Source organism: Mus pahari, chromosome 19, assembly GCF_900095145.1.
Source record: "Mus pahari chromosome 19, PAHARI_EIJ_v1.1, whole genome shotgun sequence".
Taxonomy (NCBI): Eukaryota; Metazoa; Chordata; class Mammalia; order Rodentia; family Muridae; genus Mus; species Mus pahari.
This window is the reverse complement of record NC_034608.1, coordinates 79,706,091-79,715,629: the sequence shown is the minus strand read 5'-3', so window position 1 is coordinate 79,715,629 and position 9,539 is coordinate 79,706,091. Positions and strand designations below refer to the sequence as shown.

Below are 9,539 nucleotides of genomic sequence, written 5' to 3'. Positions count from 1 at the left end.
CTTCCTTCCTTCCTTCCTTCCTTCCTTCCTTCCTTCCTTCCTTCCTTCCTTCCTTCTGGGGTGGGACTCTCACTCAGAGCCTCACACATCCTAAGCAACATCTACCATCCTCAACCCATTCCAAGCTCTGGGGATAATAGGGCAGACATCCTCAAAATTTTTTTTTAAAAGCCATATTTATTTGGTGAATACTGTTAAGTTTATTGATTACAGTTTGTGCAATGGTACAACTAAAGCCCAAGTGATGCTTAAATTCCATACACTTGTAGAAAAATTACCTTTACAACATTGCAGCAACTTCAATCATAACCTTGCCATGAACTAAGTGTTGACTGAGGAAAACTTACTGCTTTCTCAGCCTCTCAGTGATTTACTGATTATTGGGAGACACCATGGGGCAGGGATGAGGGGGGCTCTGAGGGAATTTTGTTGGGAAGTTTTATTATAGAGTGGTGTCTTTGTGAAGACAGTCATTGGGTTCTAGTCCATATTTCCAATATCTGGTCTTGTTTTAAGTGGATCGCTGCTAGTAACTCGCCAAGCTTCTGAAAGTGCGTTTGGCAGGGGAGACAGCGAGAGCACAGGAGAAATATTATAAAGTACTGGGGGAAACTTCAGAGCAGTACAGCACGGATGGTGACTTTGAAAACAACAGCTGCTGACGTGAACTTGGCAGAAGTTTGTGAGTAATGGTGGCTGACTCATTGCAAGCCGGGGAGTCTTGTAGCTTTTGAGGTGAACAGGCAGAGGGTAGAACAGAGATGGTGGCCACCCAGGGGCCAAAGCATTTACATCCTAAGTGCCATAGTGTCTTTGGCCCCCTGGGAAAATCTGCAGCCATAGCATTCCCATGACTTGTAGCACCAGAGAACACTAAAGTTATAAACAATCCGGATTCTCTAAAGTGCTTGTTCTCAATCTGGGATGATTGGCCTAGGGTGGGAGGGTAAGTGGGTGGTAAGGCGTATTACATCACCAGTTGTTATTGTTTTTAAAAATCATCCACGGCTGCTTTCACCCCTGTCCCCCAGAGATACCATCGTTCTGATTGACATATTTCTAAAAAGGTATTGCCTGACTCCTTATAGGAGGACAGATGGATCTGCATGGTTCGAGAAACGGATTGGGTTTTTCTCAGGGGTATGTGTGTGTGTGCACGCGTGTGTGTGCTTGTGTGGAGATCAGTGTTTGACTTGTAGGAGTTGGTTCTGTCTGACCACTCGGTGTGGTCCTTGGAATCAAACATAGACCGTCAGACTCAGGCATGGTTGCCTTTATCTGCTGCTGAGCCAGCTCAGTGGCCTTCCATCTTAGGTTTTTGAGACAGGGTCTCTATTGGGAGCTGGGACTTGCTGGTTCCATTCTGGTTGTCTCAGTTGGGCAGCAAACTCCAAAAATTGTTTCCTTGCCTCCCCAGTGTTAAGACTACAGGTGGGCTTTACTATGCGGGCACTAAGGGATCAAATTCAGCTCTCCCTGTGTCTGCAGCATCAACTTTACCCTCTGATGCATCTCTCCAGGCCTGGATTGGATTTTTCTGTTAACCTTTACGGATGCGAGTGTGGTCTATATGTGTGTGGTCTGTGGACTCTGGGCATGGGCATGCATTCTTGTGCCAGAAGAGGATGCTGGGTGTCCTGTGTTAGTTTACTTTCCGTTGTCATGGTAAACACCATGACCAAAAGCAAGTGGGGATCGGGAGGACTTAATTCATCTTATAGGTTACAGTCTCCTACTTGAAGGAAGTCATGCAGGAGCTTGAAGCAGAAGTCATGGAGGAATGGTGCTTGCTGGATGGCTCTAGCTCTCTCCGATAATATTATTACTCTGCTCAGGCCTACCAGCTTAGGGGTGGCACCATCCACAGCGGACTGGACTGTCCCATAATCAAGAAGCAAAATAGCTCCCATGGATGGGCTCACAAACCAGTCTCAGGAGAGCGGTCCCTCAAATGAGGGTCCTGCTTTCAGGTGACTAGTTTATGTCAAGTTGAAATGAACAGTTAACCATACAGACCTGGCCACTCTCTTCCTGCTTGCTTTCAGACAGGGTCTCTCTGAGCTTAGAGCTAGACTGGTCGCCAGCAGGTTCCAGTGATCACTCCCTGCCCTGCTCCCCACAGTGCTGGGTCAGGGGCATGTGAACAGTCCTGCCTGGCTTTTCATGGGAGTTCTGAGATCTAAACTCAGATCCTCATGGTCACACAGGTCTTCTAACCTCTGAGCCATCTCTCCAGCCCTTTTCTCATATTTCTATTCCCCATCCTCTAAAACAAACCCAGAAACTACTGTTCTTAATCAAATAGCACGGAAGGGATTATCTATCCTGTCTGCATTGTTAGCATGCTCTTAACCCTTTGCCTGGTTTTGAAAAATCTTGACTATTTGAGAATTCTTCAGGTTAGAGTGTTTTCCCGAGGTGTGAGAATACACAAGGTAGGGTGACATGGTCACCTCAGTTACAGAGCTAGCCTGGGAGTCTGTGGAGGTCAGGCATTCCGGTAACAACCTGAGGAGTATCGCCTCTGTAGCCTAAACTGTATGCTGGAATTTAACCTCTCAGAAATGGCAACTGATGCTGGGTGGATGGTGGTGGCTCATGCCTTTAATCCCAGCAGAGGCAGGTGAGTATGTGAGTTTCAGGCAGACCTGGTTTATGGATCAAGTTCTAGGACAGCCAGGGCTATATAGAGAACCCTTTCTCAAAAAATCAACCCCCCCCCAAAAAAAACCCCTGAAACCCAACAACAACAATAACAAGAAACCAAACAACCCCCCCCCCCAAAAAAAAAAAAAAAAAGAAAGAAAGAAAGAAAGAAAGAAAGGGCAGCTGGCAGCTCTTTCTGATGTGTTTTTGATAACAATAGGCACCAGCTGGGTAAGAATGGTTGTGGAGTGTAGAGTTGAGGCGAGAAAGGTGAAGGGACTTTGAAAAAAGTGTCTCTATTGATATTCCCCAGAAGGCAGTGCCCAGTGTTTCCGGAGGAGACTGGTCTTTGTCCCGAGGCAAGAAGGGACGGGACCTAGGCATACAGGGTGTAGTTTCTAGGGTGAACTTTTACACCCCCCCCCCCCAGCGGGTGCCCTTAGTAGCTCCAGTTTTAACATGGTGTGTCATGACTTGCTCCATTCTGCTAATGACCAGGACATCTAACACAAAGCCATACAGGAAAGAAGGACTCGTGGGAAGGATTTCAGTCGTGGGAGGGTCTGTGCAGCAGGGCTGTGCTCCTGGGTGGCTCTCAGTACAAAGACCACTTAAGAACGGAAAGCCAGCGTTACTTCTTCCTTATTCGTTTTAAGTCTTTGAATAAACAAAACGGAAGAAGCTGAAAATCGCTTAAGGAGAGTACCACTACCGTGTGCCTTGATTATGTGTGGCAGCCTTAGTATTCACTCTGCAAAGCCAGGAGTTTCTTTCTGCTCTGAGCTCGTTCTTTGCAGTGTTGCTAAGGGTAGCCTTGAACTTGTGATCTTCCTCAGTTTACAGAAATGCTGGGGTTACAGGTGTGTTACTACCACACCCACTCGTAAATCCTAATTTTAAAAATATTTATTTATTTCATGGCTGTTTTGCCTACATGCATGTATGTGAACCATGTGCATGCCTGGTGCCAGCACAGGCCAGAAGAGTTGGATCTCCTGAGGCAGGTAGCTGTAGGCTGCAGTGTCAGTGCTGGGAACCCAACCCCGGTCTTCTACAAGAGCAGCAAACACTCTTAACTGCTAAGCCATCTTCCAGCCCCTCTTAATTTCTAAAAAATATTATAATGTCTATCTATCTGCCTGCCTGCCTGTCTGTCTGTCTCTGCTGAGGGAGGTATGTGCTGGCCACATCATGTGAGGGTCAAAGGACAGGAAGAGGGAGTTGATTCTCTTTCCACTCTGTGGGTCCCTGGGGTTGAAGTCAGGCTGTTTAGCTTAGGGACCGGTGCATTTTCCCACTGAGGCATCTCATGGGCTCCTGATTGGTTATGTAGGTATAAAGCTCCTGACTGTTAAACAATGCAGGTTTTTTTCCACTTTGAAACAGAGTCCATTTGTTTCTGTTCTGAACATTCAGCACTCTCCTGTGATGATTATTATCACGAATTTTCACTTACAATATTTTCCAGCTGCTGTAGGAATTCCATATTGCATGGCCATAGAAGGGGTTTGCCTGGATTCCAGACTTTGAGTTGGGATCCGCTGTGTCCTGTGCTGGGAGTTTCTGAGATGGGCTCTTTTCCCGGATCTGGGAGCTTGCTCATTGGCTGGAAGGCTGGTCAGCCGGCACTCCCATTGCTAGGGTCGCACCTGTCCATCAGGTGCTTGGTCCTCTGTGCGTGCTGGAGATCTCAGTCTAGTTCTTCCACTTGTGCATCAGGTCCTTTTCCAATCAAGCCATCTCCCCAGCTCTCTACATCCTTTCTTAAAAAAAGAAAACCCCCCAAAAAGCAACAAAAAACCCCCCAATATTTCATGTGTGTCTGTGCTATGCTTATGGCTGGTACCCACAGAGGCCAGAAGAGGTGGAGGATCACCTGGAACTGCAGGTACAGAAAGGGTTATGAGCTGCCATGTGGGTGCTTGGGAATTGAGCTCAGATCTGGAAGAGTAGCCAGTATTCTCTAACCACTGACCCATCCCTCCAGCCCCAGGATCCTTTCTTAAATCACTCTGTACTCTCTCCCCAGTAGCTAATGGAGTGTGCCTCTTCTTATCCCATGCCAGCAGTGGAATTTGTGTCTGGAGGCCGTGCCCTGTGTTCACCCAGTTGTTCAGGCTTAAGAAACAAATCGACAGGGAAGTAGGGGTTCGGCCTGGTTTTGGTGGACAGCCTGATAAGGAATCAAGGGCTGTGCTAGGTCTGAGGAAACAGAAAATCATGCTGAATTTTCTAGGTTTCCTTAGTGTTGACAGTCTGCATCTTGGCTTCTTATACTCACTACCATGTAGCCAGCCTGCTTTTTGACTTTGTCCATTAACCAATGGTTCTCAGAAATCTGTCACCATCTAAATATGTGTGTGTGTGTGTGTGTGTATGTGCACACTCAACTTTTGGAGTTGGTTCTCTCTAACATGTAGGTTCTGGCAGTCAAATTTAGATTGTCGGACTTGGCAAATGTCTCTGCTTGTTCAGCCATCTCACCAGTCCGCCTGTTAGATTTTTAATTTTCAAGTCCAGGCTATCTTGGCATCTTTCTCCTGAGTTTTGTGTCCACACGTCAGTACCAACCTGTGACAATGATCTTCCTGCACCCCAGGTTGGTTCCTCCCATAGCCTTCCTCTTGCTGCTAACGGAAACTCAATCCTTCTCCTTGCCCAGACTTTGTACGTAAACCTGGTTGCTGCTGCTTTGAACATAGCAAAAGCCAGCCACTTCTCTTACCAAAGGCAGCCTCCCCGTAACACCTTTGGCCAGTACTTCTCAAGCCTTCTAATGCTGTGACCCTTTAATACAGTTCCTCATATTGTGACCTCAACCTTAAAATTATTTGGTTGCTACTTCATAATTGTAACTTTGCTACGGTTATGGATTGTAATGTAAATATCTGATATTTGACCCATGTGAAAGGGTCATTGGACCCCCCAAAGGGGTTGAGACCCAAAATTTGAGAACCACTGCTTTAGAGGTTACTGCCATACCCAAATCCCTTTCTTCTTTCCATTCTTTAGTCCTAGTTTGCTTCCGATTGCTCTGATAAACAGAAAACAACAAAACAACCCACTCGGACAGAAAACCCACGGAGGGGAGGAAAGGGTTTATTTCACCTTGCATTTCCAGATATCCATTTGTCTCTGAGGTTGTCACGGCAGGAGCCTGGAGCAGAAGCCGTGGAGGACCAGTGTTACTGGCTTGTCCTCTGGCCCCGGCTCAGCAATCTTTCTTACGTATATAGCCCTAGCCACCTGCCTAGTGATGGTGCCATTCACCGTGGGCTTTCTCTTCCACATCAGTAAAAGCAGGCTCACAGACATGGCCACTGGCCAATCCGAGTTAGGCGTTTCTTCATTTGAGGTCCCTTGGGTGATTCTAGGTTTTGTCAAGTTGACAAACCTAACCTGCCCAGGTGTCTTCACGGGGCAGTGGGTGGCCTTTGAAAATGTAGACTGTAGCTTTTGTTACTCTGTTTCTCTGTGGGGCTGTGGGGCTGGGTGGGCACTGCAGCCGGCTGTGCCCCTGCCTTCTCCGGGAGCCCTCTCTCACTGTCCAGCCTCTGTGCGGCTCTCAGCTCCCACTTACTGTCCTTGACCCTATTCTCCGGCTTTCTCCCCGTGTCACCTCGCCTTGTCCTGTAGCATGCTACCCACCCAGGGTTTTGACTTGCCCATACTTTTTGTGTCCGCTTCCCACAGACTGCAGAAATCTTTGCTTTATTCATTGATAGTTTACAAGTACACTTAAAAAAAGTTGGTTGTAGGAATGAGTGCATAATACAGTGTTTTGTTTTGTTCTTTCAAAGGCTCCGCCCTTCTAGAAGTGCGGTAGAGGAAGAAGAGCAGGTCCATGTGCGGGACACTTGCTGCTGTTCTTTGTACCACATATGTGTGTGGATCTCAGGAGAGTTACTGTGGTGCCTTGGTTTTTAAAAGATGATTTATTTTTTTTATGTGTACGTGTGTACCATATGTATGCCTGGTGCCTAGGGACGGTGATGGAAGAGGGTGTCAGATCCCCTGGAACTGAAGTTACAGCTGTTTAAGAACCAGTATGTGTATTCTGGGACCTGAACCCACACCCTCTGCAAGAACAACATTTGCCCTTTGTACTGGCTAGTTTTGTGTCAACTTGACACAGCTGGAGTTATCACAGAGAAAGGAGCTTTAGTTGGAGGAAATGCCCCCATGAGATCCAGCTGTGGGGTATTTTCTCAAGTGATCAAGGGGGTGGTCCCTTGTGGGTGGGACCATCTCTGGGCTGGTAGTCTTGGATTCTCTAAGTGAGCAGGCTGAGCAAGCCAGGGGAAGCAAGCCAGTAAGGAACATCCCTCCATGGCCTCTGCATCAGCTCCTGCTTTCTGACCTTCTTGAGTTCCAGTCCTGACTTCCTTGGTGATGAACAGCAGTATGGAAATGTAAGCTGAATAAACCCTTTCCTCCCCAACTTGCTTCTTGGTCATGATGTTTGTGCAGGAATAGAAACCCTGACTAAGACACTCTTAAACTCAGAGCTATCTCTCCAGCCTGTTTTCTGACTCCATTTTTTTTTTGAAGTATAATTTATATTCTGTAAAAATACGTGTAATCTAATCTGATGATTTGTGGTAAATGTCCTGAGTTATCCATGTATCACTTCGAAAATTCCCTTTGCGTCCATGTAGTTAGCAGTTCTTGGCTCTCACATCACATTCCTAATTCTGACAATTTCTATGCCTCCACCTCTCAAAGGAATAGTTCGTATCCGATACTTAAAGTCTCGTGTTCTTAAACACCGTAAATAGAGGGGCTGGAGAGTTGGCTCAGCAGCTACGAGCGTGTGCTGCCCTTGCAGAGGACTGGAGTTGGGGTCCCAGTCTCCACCCTGGTGGCTGACAACTCCCCGTGACCCTAGAGAAGAGCCACCACCCTCTTCTTGCTTCCATGGACAACCCCCCACACACAGATGCATATTCATATCCATAAAAAGAAAACAAAGCTTTTCTTTTAAAAAAAGAAAAAGAAAAGAAAAATGATCCGTCTGAACGTGAGGTGACCTCATGATGCTGGAAGTGGTAGAGAGCATGCACGGGGTAGAAAGCAGTCAGGTCGGCTGTGCCTTGATACGCAATGTGTCACTCATTGCCTCCTTCCCACCTCAGTCTCTTCATCTGTGAAATGGGCTAATTATGGTAATTAACTTATGGAGTTGTTGTGGTGATTATAGATAATGAGATCGTACCATTATCTGCAGAAGCTGACGTTGTGTGTCGAGAACTTTTAGTTAATATGATGCATCTCTTTCTAGTGTAGGCCCCAAATACATGGGCTGACTATCTTTGCAAAGAGAGCATGTTTAAATCAGATTCTGTGTCTGAAGTTTGCTTAAAGTACAACCCTGTTCTTAGTTTGTAAACAAACACACTCCTTCTCTCTCCCTCTCTCCCCGCTCTATATAACATGTATGCATGTGTATGACTGTACTTTGATTATAAAAGCAAGTTGATTTCCAGCAGAGATCTTTTGCAGCATCTTTATATTTAGAGAGCTCACTCTGTTAAGCCATTTTCCCTGAATCTTCATCGTTTATATTTGACAGGTCTTTGACACCAGGGAGATAATTACCCACTTTTTTTTTTTTTTTGTAGAAACCATAGTGCCCATAGGAAAGCGCTCAGAGTTGAGTTGCGTCTTACTCTCACTTAAGGACGGCCGGGGAGGGTGGCAGGCATTTGGTTGGTCTGTAGCTTGACAAGCCGGAACTGACTTACCCCTTAATGAGATGGTTGTCTTCTCTTTTTGCTCTTTCCTCTGTGTACAGATGCACAAAACAGGGTCATCAGAAGCCCCTGGATTCAAAAGACGAGAATCCTGAGAAACATTGCCCACTGACGGTGAACCCCTGGCACATGAAGAAAGCCTTCAAAGTCATGAACGAACTAAGAAGGTAACGTCACTCTAATGCACATGCACCCATTAGTCTTCCTTTTATTTCTCTTTGTCTGTAGGCCCTCCTGCCCCCATTGTTTAATCTTTAAAATACAGGTTGTATGTTAAACATATCAGATATTCTGCCTATTCATTTGCTCATTCGTGTGTGTTTGTGATATGTGTGACACGCACACGGTGCACATGTGTGGGCATGTGTGACAGTTAAGGAAAGCCTGTGGGAATCACTTCTCTTCTACCACTGTGTTCGGGTATTTGAACTCATGTCTTCAGCTTTGATGGCAAATGCTTTTATCCTCTGAGCCTGGGGACTTGGGGATTTAAATGGAGTATTATATTGAAATTAATCTTGCTTATTTTTAACTTTTCAACGTGACTACTGGAAAAATCGTTACTTGCATTGTATTTCCATTCATTAATGCCGAGGACAGGCTTCTAATTCCAGCCATAAAGAATGCGGAGAGATACTTTTTAAGACAGGGAAACATGTAACTTGTTTTGGTGGTGACAGTTGTGGTGGTTGGGGACAGTACCTGCCTGTTGCTAAGGTGATTCTCATGTGTGTTAAGGGTCATTGCCACACACTGAGCCTTCCTGTGACACACTTGAAGTCCTAGCATTCAATAAGCGGAGGCCGGAAGAGCTCACGTTCAAGCCAGCGTCAACTATATAAAGAGATCTGGTTTAAAAAGCTTTGGGGATAAGGGTGATGCTAAAAGCTGATTAAATAGGGTCTGGAGAGATTGCTCAGCAGTTAAAAGCGCTGGATACGCTTACAGAAGATCCAAGTTTCGTTCCCAGCACTCACACTGTGCCTCAAACATAACTTCAGTTGCAGGAGATCCATGGGCGGCTTTCAGCCTCTTTGGGCGTCAGACATGCATGCGGTGCATACACAGTCACGAATATCATCAAATAAATCAAAAAGCCAAACCAACTGGCTTTTAGCAGGCACCCCTCCCCCCACCCCC

The 9,539-nt window shown here is 46.2% G+C and overlaps 1 protein-coding gene across 1 annotated transcript in view; it reads left to right on the top strand.

Moving 5' to 3' along the window:
• The window catches only part of Klhl2 (kelch like family member 2), a 107,980-nt gene that overhangs the window by 7,421 nt on the left and 91,020 nt on the right, over positions 1 to 9,539 (top strand). Inside the window, exon 2 of the mRNA XM_021219112.1 lies at positions 8,441 to 8,566. Within this exon, the coding sequence (XP_021074771.1) occupies positions 8,441 to 8,566 (126 nt within the window). The remainder of the gene's footprint in view (positions 1 to 8,440; positions 8,567 to 9,539) is intronic.